At 46.2% G+C, this 22,400-nt stretch overlaps 1 protein-coding gene and 1 long non-coding RNA gene across 3 annotated transcripts in view; one reads left to right on the forward strand and one right to left on the reverse strand.

Moving 5' to 3' along the window:
* LOC110398971 (G-protein coupled receptor 35-like) lies at positions 1 to 5,442 on the forward strand. The gene is made up of 2 exons (XM_021397073.1): positions 1 to 1,726; positions 2,749 to 5,442. Exons 1-2 carry the CDS (start codon positions 1,495 to 1,497, stop codon positions 3,711 to 3,713), a joined length of 1,197 nt encoding a protein of 398 aa, XP_021252748.1. The 5' UTR covers positions 1 to 1,494; the 3' UTR covers positions 3,714 to 5,442.
* Positions 19,545 to 22,400, reverse strand: part of LOC110398258 — a 37,535-nt gene continuing 34,679 nt past the window's right edge. For both annotated transcript variants that reach the window (XR_002438287.1, XR_002438288.1), the window contains one exon: positions 19,545 to 20,720. This is a non-coding gene — a long non-coding RNA (uncharacterized LOC110398258). The remainder of the gene's footprint in view (positions 20,721 to 22,400) is intronic.

The raw sequence follows: 22,400 nt of genomic DNA on the forward strand, positions 1-22,400 counted from the left end.
CAGAGCAGAAACAAGGCTTTTTGGCAAGTCGGCCAAAAGAGGGCTGGGGCAAAGATCATCTGAAGGAGGGAGCAGGTTGGGGAGGGTCCAGCCAGTAGCAGTTGTACTATGCTCAGACCTGAAAACTGCAGTTTCATGTATGTGAATAACATTAAGTGTGAAGGAACAAAAAACAAATGTCAAAAGTGACTGGTGCTTTAATTTACAGAAGTATTTTGCCTCACTGTCTTCTCCCACCAAGAAAGAAGCTGGTAAGTGATGCTGAGCTGCTCTGACATATCCTGGTGAACCTGCTGTTCACAGCCACCTGCTTTGTGCCTGATGACACCGCACCTCCCTTGAAGCCTCGCTGAGCTGGTGGGGAAGCAGCTGCCCTCGCCTGGTGTGGGATGATCCCAGCACCACGCTGTGAAAGAGAAGTGCGGTGCTGGAGAAATGCCATGAGCTGAGCTCCACGGATGAATTGACTTCTCATGGTTAATACCAGTAGCAATGCCTTGCCATAGATAATAGGAATATGCACATTCCTCAAGTGTTGTCCACAAAGTGGCTTCTGTGCGGTGGTGATGCTACCAAAACTCAGGAGCTGGATGGCTTTGAAAATGAAAATACTAACAAGGATCATGACACAGAAATGATGTTACGTAGGGATCAGAATGCTGGGTGTACTAATAGGTTGGCAACTGCTTGTAAGATTTGCCAAGAGGCAGCACGGAAGGCCTCAGAAGAGATATTTAAGCCAAGCTTTATAATGACAATACATTAGCAACGAGTAAATCTCAAAGGTTGATTTGCAATGCACAAATATTCCAGAAGCTACTCTTAGACCTGGAAGCAGGTCTTCACATTAGAACCAGAAAGTTGGAAGGTTTTGCCCAAGACAGCAACTCAAGGTACCAATAGCAGGACCTCTGAGCTTGTTGAACCACTCACCTGAGCTCTTCCTGCAGGTGGGCTTGCAATGGATGTCCACCATGGAGTCCCTGGCCAGGAGGTGCCTGCACCACAGGGCACATGTGAATTCAGGGGGTCAAAGGGTCACGGTGCCAGGTTGTCTCAGAATTACTGGTTGATGAGAACTGTGGAAGAGAAGAGTATTACTGTGATTCAGACTGAAACACACTTATGAAAAACACAATACTGTCTGCAAACCTTAGCATTCAGCCCTCCCACAGCTGGGTGAATGGGACCAGGAGCCCGCCGAGGCTGCTTTGCCCTGAGGTTCAGCACAGTGAGCAGCAGTTCAGGTGGCAGAAAGGGGATCTCAGGAACCCTCCAGGACAACATGTCCTCTTTGGGCAGCCTGCACAGCCTCGGGGAGAAAGGTCGATGGATGCCAGTGAAGCGCTGGGCACTGGAAAGTGAACTGAAGGAAAAACCTGAAGTCATTCCATCGCCAGAGGAACGCCTGCAGGATCACACAGCAGACGAATGTTTCACCTCAACACAGGGCTACTACTTGGGCTCCTCAGTCAATAGGGGGTGGTGTGAGCCATGGCAGCAGCAGCAGCAGAGGAAGCTCTGCCCCAGGGAAATGCATTGAGGAGGGGTGGGGATGCTTCCTCCACCAGCATTGTTGCTGCCACAGCTACCTGCAAGTGGTCATTGCAGAACACCTCACCGGTCACATGCTGGGAGCACTGCTGGGAGGTCTCAGCACACTGCATGCTGCACCACAACCAGATTGGAGGAACATTTGACCTCTCCGAGGACAGCGAGCGAGCAGGTAATTCATCCTGGTTATTTGTTGGCATGGTTACTGGAGCTCTGTTAGGCATTGCCTTTCTCCATCCATGCTGGGACACCTAAATGGTGGTGGAGAAACTGGGAGAGAACTGGAGCCTGTGCATTTTCAAATCTCATTTTGATACTAGCCACAGTAGACGTGTTGTGGGTGCTAAAGGGCAGCCTCCACCTCTGCTAAGTCTCCCTATCGTCTATTACAATTTCCCCGTTTCCCTTATTTCTTCTGGTCTCAAAACGTTCCTCATATCCAAAGCATAGAGCTGCTGCAGGTACCCACAGTGCACGTTCCCTCACTGCAGGACTGCTTGGCAGCATGCTTTTCAAAGCTGGCTGAGAGCTGCAGCTCCCATAGAGGCTGTAGCACTGCCCTAGAGATGGCTTAGCCAGGAAGCTTTAGAGCCCAGAGAATCAGCACACATGGAGCCATGTTTCCCTCACAGGGAAACTCCACAGACATCTCAGACCTCGCAGGTTTTTTGTGATCATAATCCTGCATTAACTCCTCCAAAGCAGGAAGGCAAGGAGCAGCATGGCCCTTTGGGTGAAAAAAACACCCACCAGATCATGTTCAGCTCACCGCTGTATTTCACATGGCTGCTGATCGCATCTCTTGCCATGCCTTTTCTTCTTGCTCTGTGGCAGATTGCTCTAGTACTTCAGAGACTGAGACCAACTTTCACAATCCTTGAAAGACAGCACGCAGCCCACAGATCTCTCTCTGATTCTGGCCCAAAACAGAAGCACAACCGTTTTCCAGCATTGCCCTCTGCAAGCCATTTGCCCTGCATGGGACACAGTGAGAGCTGCTTTTCTCCCCTCTGCAACTGACCAGGCTCGTGTCCCATCCCATCCCTTCCCACCAGGTGCCCTGCAGACAGTTCTGCTCTGCAGCATCATCTGCTCGGTCTCATTTTCACTGTTGGTAAAGCTCTGAGGCCCATGAGGTACTATCTGAATTAATCACCGGTTCTAGCTTCTAAAAAATATAATCTGCTTTTCCAGGACCTGTGCCTCTTAATATCTCTAAAATGAACCAGAGCAGCTGCAATATCACAGCTGATGAAAACTTTCCACTTGTCCAGCTGTGTGTTTACATCCCAGTTTTGCTGCTGGGCATTTTGCTGAATGTGTTGGCGCTATGGGTGTTCTGCTGCAAGCTCAGCACGTGGACAGAAACCAGAGTATACATGGTCAACCTGGCTGTGGCTGACTGCTTGCTGCTCTTTACTTTACCTTTTAAAACATTATCCCAGTTCCATCAGTTGAAGGCGGACAGATGGTGTCTGATTCTGGAAGGTGGCTATTTCATAAATCGCTTAATGAGCATCGGCATCATCACCACTGTAGCAGCCGACCGGTACGTGGCAATCAAGTATCCTCTGAAAGCCAAAGCACTGCGGTCACCGCTGCAGGCAGCTTTTGCATCTGGATTTCTTTGGATAGTCATCATCTGCTTGATTTCCCTCATTAAAATGGTAGAAAACCGAGAACAAGATAAATTTTGCTTTGAGAAATCTTCTGTCAAGCCCTCCGTCATCACGCTGTGTGCTATTATCGGAGGGTTTTTCATACCACTGATCGTCGTGATTTACTGCTCGACGCAAGTCATTGCAGAGCTCACGAGAAAGAAAAATGAAAGCTGCCACAAGGAAAAGTCAATCAGGAAGGCTGTCTACATCGTGACTGCAAACATGGCTGTGTTCATCGTATGCTTTTTGCCTCTTTACGTTGGGCATCTCCTTCGGTTTCTAATGGACTCCTTCAGCTCCAGCTGCCCTGCAATACAGAAGGTTAACAACTTTGTTCACCTTGCCTCGGTCCTCGCCAACACAAACTGCTGCCTGGATGCTATTTGCTACTACTTTGTAAACAAGGAATTTCAGGAAGCATCTCCTAAGCTAGCAAGAGTTAGCTCCGCTAACTCCGGCAAAACAGCTGAAGTTCAGCTCCGGGGCATAACGCATTAGTGCCAAATGGAGAGGGCTCTCTTTTCATATGAGAATGATGGAGGGACTTTCTGCTCATGGGAAAGATTCAGACATGAAAATCAGCCCTCATTCAGACAACCACAGCAGTACAGATGCTGACGCAACCATCTAGATCACCACTGACAATTCCCTGTCTTATCCAAATTTGAGTAAGATGACAGCTTTCCTCTGCAAAACACCTTCATTTCCCCCAAACCCCAGCAAGTACAGCCAGTGGAAAAAGCTTTTGCTGTCCAACCTCCTGAATTGGGCCAGTTTTGATGTAGCTGCAGTTGTGAAACAGAAATCATTTGAAATATCAAAAAAGGAAAAAAAAAATCTCAAAGCGAAACCACTGCAGAGCAAGTAAGGTGGATGGTTTTATGTCACAAACGTCTCTTCTTAGCAATAAACACCCAATCACAGAAGCAGATGCACATTCAGCCTGATTTAGTCAAGCTTACAGCATCGTTTGGACTGTATGACAGCGACAAAATGGTCATCAATAGAAATATGGGGTCAGAAGGAACTGCAATTGTTGGTATAGGGGAAAAAACTTCACACTGAATGCATCTGAGTCAAGCTGGATTAAAAATACTACCCGAAGAGCTGGGGTGGGTGGGAATGACAACTCTGTAAATGGAGTCAGTTCAACATTATAGTGTAAATAATTATCTAAAGAAACTAGCAACAAATTCTTCCAAAGTATCCAATATAAATAAATCTGTATTACTGGCACAGAGCACTGTCTCTTAATGAGCTAAATGGAAGCATTGGAGGATCCCAGGGAGCATGGGCTGCAACGGAGATTGGGATTTTCAAAGGCAGAGCACTGCAGGAACCTCTGATGCACTTACTCACAAACAGCTAAGGAGGCAAAACAGCTAACCAGCCCCCCCCATAATGATGCTCAGACAGCAGCACGTGCCCTGGGATGGGATGTGCAAACCAGCTGCACACCTCCACCCACACCTCCCGAGCCTGGGCTGGGCTTCCAGCTGCCCGCAGGCGCTAGGCTGAGCCCTGCTGCTGCCTTCCAGCCCCACGCCCAGCTCAGCCTCATGTCTCCTCCTGCTCAAGGCAAGTGCCAAAAGAAATAAACCCCTCGGGGAGAGACCCTGCTGCAGGCAACCGCTGGGCAGAGCCCTCTATTCACCCAGCAGAGGCTGCGTGGCTGCCCAGCAAAGCCCATGCAGGATGGGAGCAAAGTCTGGGTGGGCTGCAGGCTCCTCACTGCACTTGCCACAGATTCAGACATCAATGGGGAAAGCTGCTCTGTCATCACAAAAATCTGCAAGAAACATCCAGCCTTTGCTCACAGCACAGTGAAGAGTGGGATTACAAGAGGTTCTGATGACAAAGTGCACCTTTGAAGGAGGCTGGTTTCTCCCTGCTTCTGCTCCTGCGTTTTCTCTGCAAACATCAAAGCACTGTGCATGCGCAGATGGGTATCTTCTCCCGCCCCAGCCCAGGGTGCAGTGAGGCCCTCGCCCTGTGTGCTGTTGGGTCTTCTGCACCACTGCAGTGACATACACACAGAATGCATCTGTGACTTTAATTTGATGGACTGGTCCCAAATAAAACTAAACAAATCTTCAAGATTTATCCCTCTGTGTAGGATTTGTGTGCAAGAGAGCAGATTTGGAAGAATAGCCAATTGCCAGTGTTTTCTCTGCACCTGCAGTCTCACCGATGCGGGTGCAAGCTGTTCAGATGTGAAAGCACTGCACAAACCAAACAGTTATTTTAGATGCAGCAGGAAAAAAAATACTGCTCCTCCACTAACCGCTAATTAAATGGGTGGGGGAGACACAAAGCTGACTACAAAGTATTTTCAGCAGATTCTGCTCACCCGTCTCGCTCCAAGTAACACCCCTTCCTCTAGCAGCTGCCTGCACAAAATATGCACCATGAACGCTTGGCCAGGTGGCCAAACTTTCTAACCACACGAACCTCACATCATGCTGCCGCAGGAGGTGCACGCAGCGGGAAGGCCTCAGATACTCGCTGAGGCTGCGGATGGGATAGTTGGGCTGTGGTGTTGTGGGGTGGTGCTTCCACTTTGAAACAGGCCCCAAATCTCTGTTCTGCACTGTTTGAGAGGGGCTATCCAGGTAGGTGTGGGCAGTCAGGGATTTGGTTGTGGTGGAGCTGTGATAGATAGCACAGACACCAAGTGCATCATGGAGAAACACACTCCATTTCCCCAGCCAGTACTGGATTGTGCTGTTCAGCTTACTCATCTTTTCCACCTGGAGCTTTTGAGCTGCCTTCCTAGAACTGCCTTTTAAACCTATAACCTTCTGGCCAAGCTCTCACACACAGAAGGGCTAAGGGGTGTATCAAGCAGTGAGGAAGCAGCAGCAATTTACTATTTTCCAGCATCTCCGATGAGCTCAGTAACCACCAGAAGATGAGGGGGATGTGAGCATTTGCTGACAAGATACCAATTCATCCACCGTGGCCTGAAGGAAAGAAATTCTGTACTCAGAAGGCGGTGAGGCACAGGCACAGGCTGCCCAAAGAAGCTGCGGGTGTCCCATCCCTGGAGGCTTTGGTTGGATGGGGCCGTGGGCAGCCTGATCTGGTGGAGGGCAACCAGCTCAGGGCAGGGAGTTGGAACTGGGTGGGCTGTAAGGTCCCTTCCAACCCAAATCATTCTGTGATTGTATCAAGGCAGCCAGCTCCCACTCCACACATAGATGGGCCATAGCCATACAGGTGGAGCAGGCCTTGCCTGGCTTGACTTGATCTCACTGTAGAAATTTCACTACATCCACCAAGCTTTTGAAAACATGCAACTTAACCTCCACTTGTTGTCTACGACAACATACTAAGGCTTCCCTTCCGTCCGCACCTCCGCGTGCAGGGGCATTTCTGCGCTACATACCGTGTATGTGTCCCGTATGCCCCTGCACGCGGAGGTGCGGACGGAAGGGAAGCCTTAGTATGTTGTCGTAGACAACACTCCACAGCATAAGTTGTCCTCAGGACATTGCAGATTTCTCTAGTGACAAGTCTGGCTGATGCCAACCCCATGCCTTCCATGTTGTTAGGGTACTGGTGTGAGGAGGGCAGGAGGGCTGCTTGGCCGCATCCTGCCCTGAGAAGACGGAGTCTTCTCAGCAGCCACAGGACACAGGCAGGCACAAACATCTCGCGTGGGCATCTGTGCAACATTAATTATGATTCCGTGAAGCAACAACACAACTGGACAGAGCCAGTGTGATCCTCTTCACAAGCACTGAACGGACAGGTTACCAAAATCAAATCACCAGACAGCACATGCAGAGCTGCTGTAGCATGCCAGAGGTGGCTGCACAAGCTGGGACACAAGCACACTGCGAGATAACATCCAAAATGACCTCCAGCTTTCATGCTGTTGCTTGCTGAGGTCTGGTGATGTCTCTCACCAGTTTTCCTGCCTGGGGCTTTCCATTGCTGTCACACTATAACTGAACCCTGCTGCCAAGCACAGTCGGGGTGGCTGACTGAAAAATGAGAGTTCAACTGGATGTCAGGTGTGGGGGGAAAGTGCGAAAGCTCTCACCAAGAAACTATGACACAGTTTAGAGATGCTTTCATCGAAGACAGAAAGAGGGCTCTGCTGGGGAAGTGAAAATCAGGGTGGCTCACAGTTGTTAGCCTGAGTTAGAAGCATTCCCGTGTGCCTCAGTTTCTGATTGAGGGCTCAGAACCATGACCCAGTCACTCCGATGGGAGCAGCTGTCCCACATGGGCAGCTCACACAGCAGACGGGGATAGCATCTGACACCGTGTGTTCCTTGCCCTCCATGAAGGCACTAACAGGCTGCAGCATCTGCAGCCCCATCTGCCTGAAATACAGTGCTCTGTCGGCAGCTTTACCAGCTTCAAAGCTCTCATGTCACTTTTCTCTGCCAACTTTTTTCTACCAATGTGAACACTTCATGCTTTTGCCCTTCTGGCCCTCAGTTTTCAAGCCAGACAGAAGTTTGTTCTGGGTTGGGTTGAAGTTTGGCACAGATATTTCTAGCAAGACTGTTGTCAGGCTCAAAACCACAACTACAACTTTGTTGGTCTTTTGGCCTTGTGGGTATCACAGCTCAAAGCCACTTGTTAACACATAAAAATTGGCTCTAGCAACATCACATCTCCACCAGAAGTCACATAGCACCAGGCAGGAACTGAAGGACTGGTGGGCCTTTCTCAGGGCACCATCAGAGGCCCTACTTCATGTCGCCAGCACAGAGACATCATGTTTCCTAACGGCAGGAAAAAGTACACACACACACCTGGATTGCATAGCTCCTCCACATTGCCAGAGCTATTTCACAGCCTGCTTAAGTTTGCACTGCTGTCCGTACCAAGGATCATTTGACCATTTCTTCTGAGAACAGCCCTGGGTGGTGGATGGAAGGGAACTGCACAATCTCATCTGGCTCCACAGCAGAGGCAGCCATGGACAGCTGCTCAGCAGCCACCACGGCAGGGCAGCACCGGCAGGAGCTGCTAACAGCCAGCAGTGATCTGGGGTCAGGAAAGAAGAAATTCCTCTTCAATCTACACTGTTACGGTAAATCAGATATTCCACTGCTGTTCTGGTCAACAACATAATATAAACACAGCTTTTGTTCAATGCTCTTCTACTTCTCTCAGTGGCAACCAAGTAATTACAGAAGAACTGAAACCTTAATTTTAATCTCTTCAGGCCACTGGGTCTGGCCAGTGACCATATGAGACCTGAGTGGCATTACCCAGGACCTCAGGTGCCTCACTCCCAGACCCCAGTGTCAGGCAAACCCCAGGCACCCGCAGTGCAGCCAGGAGGAGCGCACCAGCCGGCACATCTGTAACTTCTCTGTTTGGTGGATGGTGGATGTTCTCCCTTTAGGAAGTGCAGACGACACTTTCAGTTGGCAGAGCAGCACAGTGTGACTGGGGGTTGGTAAACCCAAGGCTGATTTTTCTCCAGTGGTGTATTTCGACACTTTCCTCTTCCTCATAGATGCACAAACCCCTCCTGCCTTACTCTAGCTTCCCTTGAAGCATTTCCCTATTCAGCTGTTACTTTCTTTCATTTTTTGGCAAAACTGAGGGAAAGAGGAATTGCTCTTCTGCTCTCAGACAGGGCTGTGTGAAACTAAAGATGCTAAATAACATTTGTCACTCTTGTGCTTGGCCCAGTTCCTTCCATTTTCAGCTCCCAAGCAGTACGTCACTCAGTACATACAGAAGGAGAAACCACAGGAGCTTCTTCTCATGCACCCAAAATTGTGCTGCGAAGCTGATAGGAAGCAAAATAAACAAACAAAAACCAAACAAAACAAATGCAAGAAAAAGAAACCATTCTGCAAGAGGTGTCCAACTCCTATCAGTTTTAGCACTATCTCTCACATTCTTTTTCTTCCCTTTTCTGAGAACTACTCCTAATCTAAAACCAAGATGTGATGGTCACGTTATGTTTATTAGGAAAAGGAACATCAAAGACAGATCTTCCCATAAGGCTGGCTGCCTGTAAACCTGTATCCCCGCTATTTGGAGGTGTGAGCACACTGACAAACTGAATCATCACAGCAGATTTATGCCAGGGCAGATGTTAAAACCACAGCACGTGGCCATTTTCCTTTAAACCGTGAGCTTGTGAAGGGTTGAGCTGTGCAAGCCTGCTCCTTTCCACAGCACCTCTCACTGACAGCCACCAGCTGCCCCACAGTTACTGCGGATCATGGAATGAAGGGCAAACAGCAGGGCTGGCAGGCAGCAATACTTTGAGGGGAATGCATGCAAGTGAAAACTGTACACTTTCTCTCATCAGAAAGGTGAATTCACAGGTAAGAGCAGCAGCTGATAGAGCTTGTCCTCAGGCCTGTATTTACCCTCTTGCTGTTGAACATGTTTATAACCCATGCTGACACGGGCAGCAGGGAGACTTGGTGTCATGAAAACCCAGTGCTTTTCTCTAAAAGCAGCATTACTGCTATTTCTGGTGTAACCTCACCCACCTTTCCAGGGTCAGTGAAGGCCAGCAACCTCCATCACATGCTAACACAGGGCCAGTATGATTTCACAGGACCATCAGTCACCCTTTGCTTAAGCAGGCACCAGGACAGTGCAATGGTTATTCCAGGTCTGCTCCAAACTGTTCATATTCAACGACAAGCACAGCAGAAGTTTCTAGCACCAGCGACAAGGTCATCCTCTCTGCCCTGCTTTAGTGCTGAGTTCCACAGTCAACATGGCACCAACGGACAGAATGGGGGTGGAGCCAATCTTCCAGCCTCCTCATCCGCCCTTTTGCTTCTCCACCTTGTGCCAGAACAGCCTGTGTCTGACCAACAATGCTCAGGCTATCAAATTATTTCACTCAATAAGCAACCAGTTCAAGACCAACAAACAGGAGACGTCAGAGTTACTTCAGCAACGTCAATTGACCACAAAGCTGTAACACAAAAATTAGGAGAAAAAAAAAAAGGAAGGAAAACAAAAGTATTTCAAGATTCATTTTAAAAACATTAGCTGAAGAAAAACTCTCCATGAACCATCCTCTATTATTTGTAATAATACCGATTTGAGAAAAAACATTGTGAATGCAATATTCAGTCTCCAGTGAAAAGGAAATAGCACGTTAGTTTAGAGAGAAAAATATTGCCTTTTTCTGCTTTCTTCCCTGTGCTGGTGACAAAATGTAGCAGTGGCACATGAAGGAAATCAGGGGAACAGAAAGCAAGTAAGCATCTGGAAGAAACGGCAGATGCTGCGGTCTGGATGAGGGGAAGGACAAAAACTCCTACGTAAGTTCGGTTCCTGATGCATAAGGTTTGCAAAACTAGAGAAATTAGGAGTCCCCCATGACTAACACTTCTGAACAAAAGGCACTGGTAGATTAGTATATGTCTTATTTTGTTTAAACTGCTGTAAGAGTAAGCTGGTTTCTTGAATTCCTGATTCATAGATGCTCTGTATGAGCCAGAAGGTCCAGTCAATGTTCTCCAGTTGGGATTTCCAGACTTAGAGCAGTGTTTACTTTGTTTTTGTTGGATTTGGTGGGTTTTTTTTGGTATGTTGGTTGAACGGTTTGGTTCGCGGTTGTCATGGTTTTATGATTTTCAGTTATTGGTATTTCACATCATAACACCATGTAGTATATGTACCTGGTTCTCAGAAGAGAAGGACTACTACATTCCCCAGGGGACTTTGCTGCCCTGTTACCGTTTTCCTGTCAGAGGGAAAGATAAAAACTGGCAGATCACGAGACCTGTTTTCCTTCTGCCTGTCTCTCGTCCCGGCAGCATCTCGCTCCCCAGCCATCTGACTGTTGGTACTAGAGTAAGGCCTACTTTAATTTTGGACACTCTCTCTCATTGTATTGGATTTATCAGCTTAAATTGTAATTATATTGTATTATAGTGTGTTATTTTGCATTCTGATATCTTATTTAGTAAATTAGTTTGTTTCTCCTCAGATTGTTGCCACTGTTTTGTTCTCAGGCCCATCTCCCTACCCTTTTTTCCCTTTTCCCTTTCCCAGGGCGTGGGTACGTGGGTCTCCCACCCCATTCATCACAGAACCAGGCCGAATGCCTGTAAACCATTGACAGCAATGCAGCAATTTGCTTCTGTGCTCAAGCTACCTTTACAGGTGTTTGAAGGAGCTGTGTTCCTAGACTTCACACTGCTTGGGTCTTTTAAAAACATCTGCTTCAGCCACTGGAAGCCAGAGATTTCTCCTTTGGCTCAGACTTAAGTCCGTCACACTGTATTAGTGATTTCAGGCTGGTGGGAAATGTGACTCCAGCACATCCTCTGCTGGCCCAGCCCCAGCTGCAATGCTACCTACACAAACACTGGTGTAATGAACAGCACCTGAGCCCAGGAAAGGGCAGATGCAGGGCCTTGGCACCGTACTGCAAAGCTGAAGAGATGGCCACCCTTGCTGTGACAAACTGTAAGCCTACAGAGACCTTCCCAGTTTACTGGGGTCTGTGCTGTAGGTCTGTCTTGGCATATAATGGCACATCAGGAGATTTTTTTGCCTTCAATGAGCAAATTGAATCACTTTTTATACGCATAAAATTATCTTTAAAAATTAAATATCCAAACAGACTATGGACTTCTATTTTCTGGAGCATAGTCAGCACACGTCCCTATACACACCAGAGCTTGGTGCAGCATCATACCAGGCAAAGTCAGAGAGGCCAACTGCAGCCAGCACTCACCAGGTACACCCTGCTGAGCTGGAGGCTGCTCTGATGGGAAACACCTGCACCCACATACACCTGTCAAAAGCTAAGGAGAGCTCTAAAACCTAACAGGCCCAACTTAGTTGCCTGTGGGGCTGTGTAGAAGGTATCAAACCACTAGAGGGAAGCCTGACCTCTGTCAGCAGCAAGGTCTGGCACGCCGCTTGAAATACACCTTGACAAAGCTCTCAAAACTATTACTGTATGTATCAGAAAAGATCTATACAACTGGACTGGAAGTACTGGAAAGAGTCAAGAAGAATGGAGAATAGTGACGGTGAGAGGTCCTGTTTCACTGTGATTTTACTACCTCTGGTTGGATCATGTTTGTTGTAACTATTACTTTACACGCTAGGGTTTGGAGGAGGGCTAAACAAGTTGCTCTGCTGAAAGAACTCCCTCTTGTGTACAACACTAAATTTTCACCTTACATAATTGGGCATGTTGAAAAGAAGAAAAAAATGTCATTAGTTTACAGGCACAGAGCTAAGAGGTGACTACACTGTCTCTCTGTGAGGAGATGAACTGACTTCAGTCACAGGGTGGATTGCGGTTGGTACAGTCCTCCAGGCCACTCTGTGATCACAGAGTAAGCCCCCATCATGCTTTTGCTACTTCAAGTGCTGTGAACTGGGACGATCCGGCACACTGACCACACTGTCTCTCTGGCTCCTTGGCCTGATCTGAGAGGGATCAGAGCTGTACAGCCTGGGAATACTGGAACTGTATGGCTGGGAGATGGCCTCGCCTGAATTGTGGCCAGACTTGCAAGTTATCTGCCTAGAGACAGTCATCTTGCAGTCCTATAAGTGAGGGTCTAAGCAAAGAGCCTCTTGAGGTTTGCGGTGAGCTGTGGTCCTTGATCTCTTCCTGGGCTGGAACGCCTTTCAGGGTAAACTTCTTGAGATTCACCACTGATCGAACTCAAAGAAGAGGAGCCCTTTTTGGGACAGATCCCATCGCCCCCTGAGAGCCAACGAAAGGGTGGGCGAGTAATTCACCAGCAGGAAGAAGGTCCTAGGGCACGCAGCTGAGTTTAGAATTCACCCCTCCAATAACATGCACATAAGTTTCAAGGGAACCTTGCCATTCTTGAACATTTTACTAAGTTGCTGTACTTGGCTGTAGTCAGTGACTGAATGGAATTTACAAAGTGCTGATAAAATGCTACTAAGAATCATGCAGCCTAACTTTACAATAAATCATATCATAAAAGTATTAATAAATCCTAAATTACTGCTAAAACCAGAGTTGTGTAAAAATAGCTCCCTGACAGTTAGAATCAATGCTATGACCATCATTAATTTAACACAGCGCAGGCAGGACAACAGGGCAAGCTCTCATCATTAAAATCTAGCACGACAGAGCAGAATCTCAGTGTTTATCAGAAGTGGTTCTCCCTAAAAGTAAAAATTAGGCATTTCTTTTACTGTTAAGCAGATATCTTCCTTGTGGCTATTTACTAGATTACAATCCACAAAAGAGTGACTTTTAGTCAACAATTAGCAGCAAGCCTCAGATCTGCCATCTATGTCTGCTGCAGCTGCATGGTATTTCTACCCTCATTTACAGCACCAGTGCTTTTGGCAATAGAATAATATACTTACAGATATTTAAGCATTAGTCAAATTATATCAAATGACCTATCCTTCTAGGAGAAAAAGCTCCGTGTAGATGCTACCTTTTGTTTTTAACCAGGTAGAATTAGCAGTGAAAGTTAGAGCTAATACCCTTTAAACAACACTTTGAGATTCTAACACAAAAATAAGACACATGCTCCTCTACCTCAGTTTCCTGTGAGTAGCCCAGAAAGGACTTCTTCAGTAGCACGTACTCTTGTCTACAAATGACATGTGGTAAAGATGCATCTGAAGAAAAATGGCATTAATTCCTCATCACATCCTTTTTTTCTTTCCTTCTCTCTCCCCTTTTCTATATCTCTCTGCTGTCAACTTGCAGAAAATAAGGAGGACTAATATTAAGGGAAGAGTTTATGACACTCTGGGATTACACTGATTGGTACTCAAGGAGCCCAGTCAGCTGGGGTCTTCTTTGCACCCTCAGCACTAACACACACACAGCTGTCACATTATCCAGGGCAATACTTCTAATTCAACTCAGTCTTTTGCATGTGAAAACACAGAGTTGCAGAAAAGGCAAGAAGAGGCCATCTAAAGAAGGGCCAGCTGTAGCATTCTGGTATTACTGCAAGCAGAAACATGTCTAAATTGCTTTTAATAACACCTCGCAGCAAGGGGTATTTCTAGTGCTCAGCTATCTTCAGCTACAAGAGTTTATTTTAGTTTCTGAGCAGAGCGTTTCCAGCTGCTGTGTAAAGCCATTATTTCTTTTCTCATCTGCAGAGGGGATATAGTAAACTATCTATTCCCTTCATCTTAATAGCTATCATGAATGTGTTTGAAGACCTATTTATGCCCTCCACACTTCAACATTTGTGCTCTGAGCTCAGCCACTTCTGCATTTCAGAAGTAACTCACTGTATTTCTTCCCATTTTACTCTCTTGAATTGGACTGCTTTATATTTTTTCTCTATTTTTTTTAGGAGAGGCACCCAAGACTGAACACTGCTCTCTAAAACCTTAAACAATTGCTTATTCTATAATTATCTTGACTTTTTTTCCTACATAACCTTCCATTTCATCTCTAACCATGCTCCATCTCCAAGCTGCTCTAAGACCTAGATCCTACATGTAAAACTATGTGTACAGCTTTATCATAGAATCATAGAATGGCTTGGCTTGAAAAGGACCTCAAAGATCATCGAGTCTCAACCCCCCTGCTAAGTGCAGGGTCGCTAACCACTAGACCAGGCTGCCCAGAGCCACGTCCAGTCTGGCCTTGAATGCCTCCAGGGACGGGGCATCCACAACCTCCCTGGGCAACCTGTTCCAGTGCGTCACCACCCTCTGTGTGAAAAACTTCCTCCTAATATCTAACCTAAATCTCCCCTGTCTCAGCTTAAAACCATTCCCCCTTGTCCTATCGCTATCCACCCTCACAAACAATCGATCCCCCTCCTGTTTATACGCTCCCTTCAAGTATTGGAAGGCCACAATGAGGTCTCCCCGGAGCCTTCTCTTCTCCAAACTAAACAAGCCCAGTTCCCTCAACCTTTCCTCATAGGAGAGGTGCTCCAGCCCTCTGATCATCTTGGTCGCCCTCCTCTGAACTCTTTCCAAGAGCTGCACGTCCTTGTGCTGGGGGCCCCAGGCCTGGACACAGTACTCCAGATGGGGCCTCACAAGAGCCGAGTAGAGGGGGACCACCACCTCCCTCTCCCTGCTGACCACTCCTCTTTTAATGCAGCCCAGAACATAGTTGGCCCTCCGGGCTGCCAGCGCACATTGCTGGCTCATGTCCAGCTTCTCGTCCACCAGGACCCCCAAGTCCCTCTCCGCAGGGCTGCTTTCAAGTACTTCTTCCCCCAGGTTGTACAAATACCTGGGATTGCCCTGGCCCAAGTGCAGCACCCTGCACGAGGCCTCATTAGGTTCTCATGGGCCCACTTGTCCAGCCTGTCCAGGTCCCTCTGGATGGCTTCCCTTCCTTCCAGTGTATCGACTGCACCGCTCAGCTTGGTGTCATCTGCAAACTTGCTGAGGGTACACTCGATTCCATCATTTATGTCATTGATAAAGACATTGAAGAGCACCGGTCCCAGGACTGAGCCTTGGGGGACACCACTCATGACTGGCCTCCACCCTGACATAGAACCATTTATCACAACCCTTTGGCTGCGACCAGCCAACCAGTTCTTAACCCACCGAACAGTACATCCTTCAAATCCATACCTCTCCAATTTGGAGAGAAGGATGTGATGAAGGACCCTGTCAAAGGCTTTGGAGAAGTCCAAGTAGATGACATCCATCGCCCTCCTCCCATCCACCAATGCCATCACTTCATCGTAGAAGGCCACCAGATTGGTCAGGCAAGATCTGCCCTTGGTGAATCTCCAAGGTCTGCCTTGTCTTGGATCACCTCCTTGTCACGTATGTGCCTTAACATGTCTTCTAGGAGGACCTGCTCCATGATCTTCCCAGGCACAGAGGTGAGGCTCACCGGCCTGTAGTTCTCCGGGTCATCCTTTCTCCCTTTCTTAAAAATAGGAGTAATGTTTCCCTTTCTCCAGTCACCGGGGACTTCACCGGACAGCCATGATTTTTCAAATATGATGGAGAGCAGCTCGGCAACCACATCAGCCGTCTCTCTCAGAACCCTAGAATGGATGTCATCTGGCCCCATGGACTTCCACACATTCAGTTTCAAGAGGAGGTCTCAAACTTGTTCCACTGTTACAGTGGGACAAAATCCGCTCCTCTCACCCACACCTCAAGGTTCAGGGTCCTGGCAGACACAGGGAGCCTGACTACTAGTGAAGACCGAGGCAAAGCACTTATTGAGCACCTCAGCTTTTTCCACGTCTGAGGAAGCCAATTCTCCATCCTCATTTACCAGAGGGGGAACACTCTCCTTGACTTGTCTTCTCTTGCCTATGTACCTGTAGAACCCCTTCTTGTTATTTTTCACACCCCTAGCCAAGTTCAGCTCTACCTGTGCCTTGGCTTTCCTGATCCTATCTCTACATATGCGGATGAATGGATATATGATCCATTGCATTCTTCCTTTCCCAAACTGTTCATCCAACTTGTCAATACGATTTGAAATACTTAAGAGTATGCAGATAAAGTAGTTTTCATAACATGTAACAACATAGAAATATCATTATAAAACAATACGTTCATTCATTCATAAGCTACATCCATTTGTTCTGCAGCATTATTAATTATTCTAGTCCCTGTGATTAGATAAAAATCTGAAAATTCAACTGCTGTTTCACACAGTTGTTACATTTGTTCTTTTATGCACCAATTTCTTGACTGTAAGTCATCAGAGATGAATGAGAGGAGAAGGGTAAAGCCCCTTCCCTCTGGCTGCAGCAGGTCGGCATTTCCACCCACTGCTGTGGGAGATCAGAGAGAGGCGACAAAAGCTGCATGGCAAGCTGTGCAAACACAGCAATACAACTGCTGTCTTCAGAATGTCAAAGCTGTGAGGCAGTGTGTTGTGGTGTTAACTTCAGTTTAAGACTTTTTTGTTAAACAATGGGGAATGCTAAGATTCGCAGAGGTACAGTGTAATGTTAGTACCATGCACCACAGGGCCCCCCAGATGGCTTCACCAGGAAAATTCTGCCAGGGCTAAAGTGATGACCAAGCTGAGCTTGTATGTTTCACTAGTGACTGATTAACAAATCCTCCATGCCAAAACTAAGGTAGAATTGGAGGAGTATCTGCACATCTGGCAAGCTGCCACTGTGTATCTTGGTGCTTCAGAACAATCCCAGCTGTAAGTTTAGGCTCAGTGAAATGGTTTGCAAAGGAACTTCTTCCCCTAGAAAATTTAAGTCCAGCATCACAAAAGCAACACTGGAGAGAAGATTTCCAGCTGCCTGACTTGCCTGGGCTACAGTGATGGCTGATGAGTATGGGTCCGTCATCAAGGGCCGCGAAGTCTCTTTGTGCTAAGACCAAAATATGTCACTCATGGTGTGTTTCTACAAATTAACCCCTGAGGTCAGCAAGGAGTCCAAACGCACAAGACTTCAAGGCAAGAGTACAGTTAAATTCCTACTTGATAGTCTACCTTCATGAGATTCTCAGCCACCTTGGAACAATCACTCTGTAAGCACCACTTGCTTGGTCTTAGCAACCGCTCTAAGAGAGATCAACCTGGTGAAGTTACTTGCCAAAACTTATGGAACAGAAGATTTTACTCTTTTTTTTTTTCTTTACTCTTTGTTCAGAAAATGCCTGTGTTTGGTTGTGTGATAGTTTGATAGTTTCAACCACTCTACTACTGTTTGGCATTTTGAGAAGTTCTTCTCATTTGTTTGGGGTTTTTCACTTTCCTGCAGATTGCCCTCTTGATCCCTTTCATGTTATGAGGCTTTTCTGTACCGGCTGTTTATAAGAATGCATCTGTGCTAAAGGGAACAGACCTTTTCAACATTTCAAATAAATCTCTAGCACTTGGTTTGTAGCAGAAAGCTGGAAGGTTATCATTGTAAGTGTAAGGCATGATTATACTCACGTGCAGTGCAATTTTACTTCCGAAGCCGTTTGTTCACTCTAACTTGTGTGTAAAGACACTTGTCAGTGGTCACATTTATATATATCACAAATATATATATGTCAAGAGAGAGAGAGAGAACCATGACAAGAAGCCAAGACCCACCTTGATGCCTTTTGTCACTTCCTCAAGATGGCACTGTCGGGTTGTGTTTCCCCTACCTACAGAGGCAACCACTCAAACCTATCTGAAGTAAAGGCAGGAATCACTCTTGTAAGCATTTTCTTAAACTTTCTTTAAAAAAAAAATAAATCTTTTTTTGTCATATCTGACTAGATCCTCTTGGACACTTTGTATTTCTCAGCAGCACCCGCTGCATCTCCACATTAAACATCTCAGTGATTAAATCTGGGAGTTTGGTGCTCTGGGATTTCTCAAGATACATTGTGGCAGCAGCAGGGTTGACATTCTCATACCCACAGATCTAAGTGCCAAGATGAGGGGACGCAGACTGCGGAGTGTGCACTTTGGTTGTGACAAGAGCAATTTGTGCAGAAACTTCAAGAAAAACACCAAACTAAGGCAACATGTGAGCCATAGGCAAACTAATTGCCATCATCCAGCTGAGACAACACCAGTATGAAAATGAGTCTCAGCTCGTGTCTCAAACACCCTTGTCCCTTGGGCAGCACCATTCATACTGTGGGGTGTCAGAGCTGGTCTCATTCCTCTGCAATCCTTTGGGACATGCTCAACCAAACATTAAAGCACCATTGAAAACACATTGGTCTGTAGTGGCAATTTGGCATTACACCAGCAAAAATGGGGAAATCCCAGAGTGCAAAGACAACACACGTTAATGAAACATATTGTATAACTGGTTTTATACTCTTTTTTCCTACAGAATCCCAGAATAACTGTTAGCTAAGGCCCACTGAGTTTTAGGAGAAAATAAATTACCTCTTATTTAGTGTCTGCTTCTTTCACAGGCATTTTTGCTTATCAACCGAGCAGCAGACAAGCACAGGAGATGTTCTTTGTGTACAGCCACATGCTCTGGCTTCTTTGTCTTGGAGCTGAGGAACTTCACGTACACACAGAACACTGCCAACACAGGATGGGAACAAACGACCTCAAGGGCAATGGGCTTTGATGCTTCCATCCAGCTACATGCATGGCATTGCCTTGGAAACTTGGGTTTGAGACAATAGAGATTGCAAGCTGTGGCTTCTCCTTCAGGCTTGCTCTATGTCAGCAGTTTCAGACCTTCACAAACCTTTTGTAACAGTGACCAAAATGCCTTGAACAGGGTACAACAACAAAGAGATGATTATAGCATAGAAAATTGTTTTAAACTGCAGTGGAAGCAGCATATTCTGCAAAGATCCAAAAATATCTTGATGCAGACACTTTGAGTGACATTTTTCACAGTATACTAATATCTATTTAATGTTTAGCTGGAATCAGCCAACTCGTTCCTTTCAGTGGCATTGGCTCAGAAAGAGAGAGATAAACACCCATTTTCTAGCTTTAATGTATTTTAGACTTCCATAGCATACAGGTGTAAGGTAGATTAAAGTTCTCCCATTAAATAGTCTTGCATCAAATTAGTAACAGCTTTCCTGGCTTACTGTCAGAAGAACATCAGTCAGGAGACCACAAAGAGTAAGGCTATTTTTAATGTTCTTGCTCTTAGACTCCTGAGACGGATCTCAATCTGCTGTGTGATCGCTACTAAGGGATCCCTATCAGATCTATTAGTCACAAACTAAGTTTGATTTCTCATGCTCTCATACATCCTTCTCGCTCTTGACAAGTGAGATGGCAAGCAGTGTGAAATGCACATACGCATATACTTTACAGCAGTGCTGAGATAACTAGTCGTTGCCTTTGGCCATGGCTTTATTAGGTCCCCCTCTTCTACAACTTTGAGCAATTCTGGCAATCAGTGCTTTTGAAAACATGAGAACACTATCTCATCAGGCCCTAAAAAGGAGCACTTGTCTATCTAGCCCCTCCAGATTTGAGGTGCTCCCAGTGAAAGAAGAGGGAGATCGCAGCCACCATCAAGCAGCAATGCACCTGCCCCTTTCCATCAAATATTGCAAACCTAGTACCACAAGTTAAACCTGTCCTTGAACTGCAGCTTGCTGGTAATGAACATTTACACATTTCTAGGGTGGTGAAGAGCAAAAATGCCCAAGTGGACCCCTCACAATGAAGTTCAGAGACGTAAAATGGCAGACTTCACTCTATCTGCAATGATCCAGGCCACATCTCAGCTGTGGGAAATGTTGCTTTTAGGCCAACCTGCCATTTTCATTCAACTCCAGTCCATTGCAGTTATAGGCTTGGGTGTGTGAGGCTTTCTGTCCAGAAATGCCAGTCACTGAGGAGAGATGGATAAGGAAATATTACAGAAAACTGGGGGGAAAAAAGTGCAGTTTCTATACAAGTCAGCACTTTTTCAATTCAAGCCATTCAACAGAAATACATCTTTCAGGAAGTCATAGCACTGGGTGTGCATAAACCCTCAGACAAGGCAGCTCCACATGAAGTACAGGAATGACTATGCAAGGCAGGCATGGGTAGCATGGCTGCTGCCACTTTTCTTCACTGCCATCCCTCTGTGCCAGACTGTAGTGAAGGTTGTTGGCTTCCATTAGTCAACAGTGGCCAGGTAACACTTGGTATAACTGAAATGCAAAGAAAATAACATTTGTCATCTTGTTATTCATCATCAAATGCAATGCAAAGGCTTAGAATAAAATGCTTTTCTAAGTACTCTAACGAAGAAAAAATATTCTATACACCATTTATTAGAGTATTATGTTAAATGGTGCAGACTGTGATCATAACATCGCTCCCTGATCTGATCTCTCCTGGTATGAGGAAAAAGAATAATGTGTAAGAACCACATACTGTCTGATAAGATATATATCCTGCAATATGACATTGTAATCCATAGGAGCCTGAGCTCAGAGACCTTCCAAGGAGCTGTGTGGTCCACCTGCCCAGGTCCCAGCGTGCCTCATACCCACACTGCTGCAAACCATTATTTCTTTTTACCAGATGGATGTGAAATTTGCCATTGCTACCTTTGAAACTTCAGGTTTTTGTGCACCATTTCCTCCAGCAGTGCCGCTGTTCAGTAAGCGTAACAACTTCATAAAAGAGAAGTTGTTCTCTACTTTAGAAGATCAACGTAGTAACCTCACATTTTTCCCTTTCTAGGGGGCTCCTCAAAAGATGCTGTCTGTATAAATCTCATAGAAACACCTGTAAGAATCATGTGCATTTTGGTAGACTGCATCTGAGGTGGGCTTCACCAAAACCAGCAGAGTAACCACAAACCTTCTCAGCTGGCACAGGTGGGGTGTGCTGGAAAATCTCACTGGAGCAGGCTGCAAAGCACATTTGCGCAGCTAGCTCTGTGTATATTCTTCACGCAGGAAGCCTTGTGTCTATTCTTACACAGTTTCACTAGGGCTAAGCTCACAGCTTGCCTGTCTAGGAACACCCAAGAGAAGTTATAGCTTTTTGGTACATCCATGACCAGAAGTGCTTCGGCAATGTGCAAGCTGCTCTGTATCTCAGATGTGGATTGTGGCCCTTTGAAGCTATGAGGAAGATGCCACATTGTGTGCTTGGTATCCTGTTAGTGAGCTTCTGGATCAGATATAGTTTGAAGATCTGTGCTTCAGAAATATTACTGTCATACCCAAGCACCTGACAGACTGCTCACCAGATTGACCAGTTTCTTTCCTCTCAACATGCAATACTTTCTGTGTACGGTTCTTTAAATGAAGTCAGGAATGAATCTATACTCATAGGTGGCCAGCTCCAAGAGCTACTGCATTTGTTGCCATTAAAGGTCTCAATGTCACAGAAGCTGAATGTGGGTGTTTCCCATCACTGGCTCTTTGGGTAGTTCTCCTTTCTATGAGTGTACCGATGAGCTGGAGTTAGAAGACCTCCTAAAAAGAGGCCAATTTTGTGGTAGCAAGCTATTGTAGCCTGCTCAGAACAGGACAACTTAATATCTTAACTCACTTTGTCCATCCAGTATTTGAAAACTCAAAGACACACAAAAATATCAGATGCCAGTCACAGCACACCACTGAAGATTACATTGAGGTAGAATTAGACTCAGGTCTGGGCTGATGAGCCTTCTACTTCTTCATTGCATCCAGAATTTTATTCTCAAGGACGGACACAGTTTTTCACTCACCTCCCGCCTCTTCACTGGGCAATGTCTTTTCCTGACTCTTTTTGCTCTGGATGACTAAGTCTATGTTTTATAGTTCTCTGGGAGAGCAAGTAGCACACACCTCCAGAGTGGCACAGAAATTTGTCAGACCTCATTTTTGAAATTT

This window comes from Numida meleagris, chromosome 4 (assembly GCF_002078875.1).
Source record: "Numida meleagris isolate 19003 breed g44 Domestic line chromosome 4, NumMel1.0, whole genome shotgun sequence".
Classification (NCBI taxonomy): Eukaryota; Metazoa; Chordata; class Aves; order Galliformes; family Numididae; genus Numida; species Numida meleagris.

Excerpts from the sequence above, each read along its gene's own strand:
- LOC110398971 (XM_021397073.1), top strand. The coding sequence starts at position 1,495 with ATGGCAGCAGCAGCAGCAGAGGAAGCTCTGCCCCAGGGAAATGCATTG. Across the intron at positions 1,727-2,748 it reads CGAGGACAGCGAGCGAGCAG|GACCTGTGCCTCTTAATATC; the intron begins GTAATTCATCCT and ends CTGCTTTTCCAG.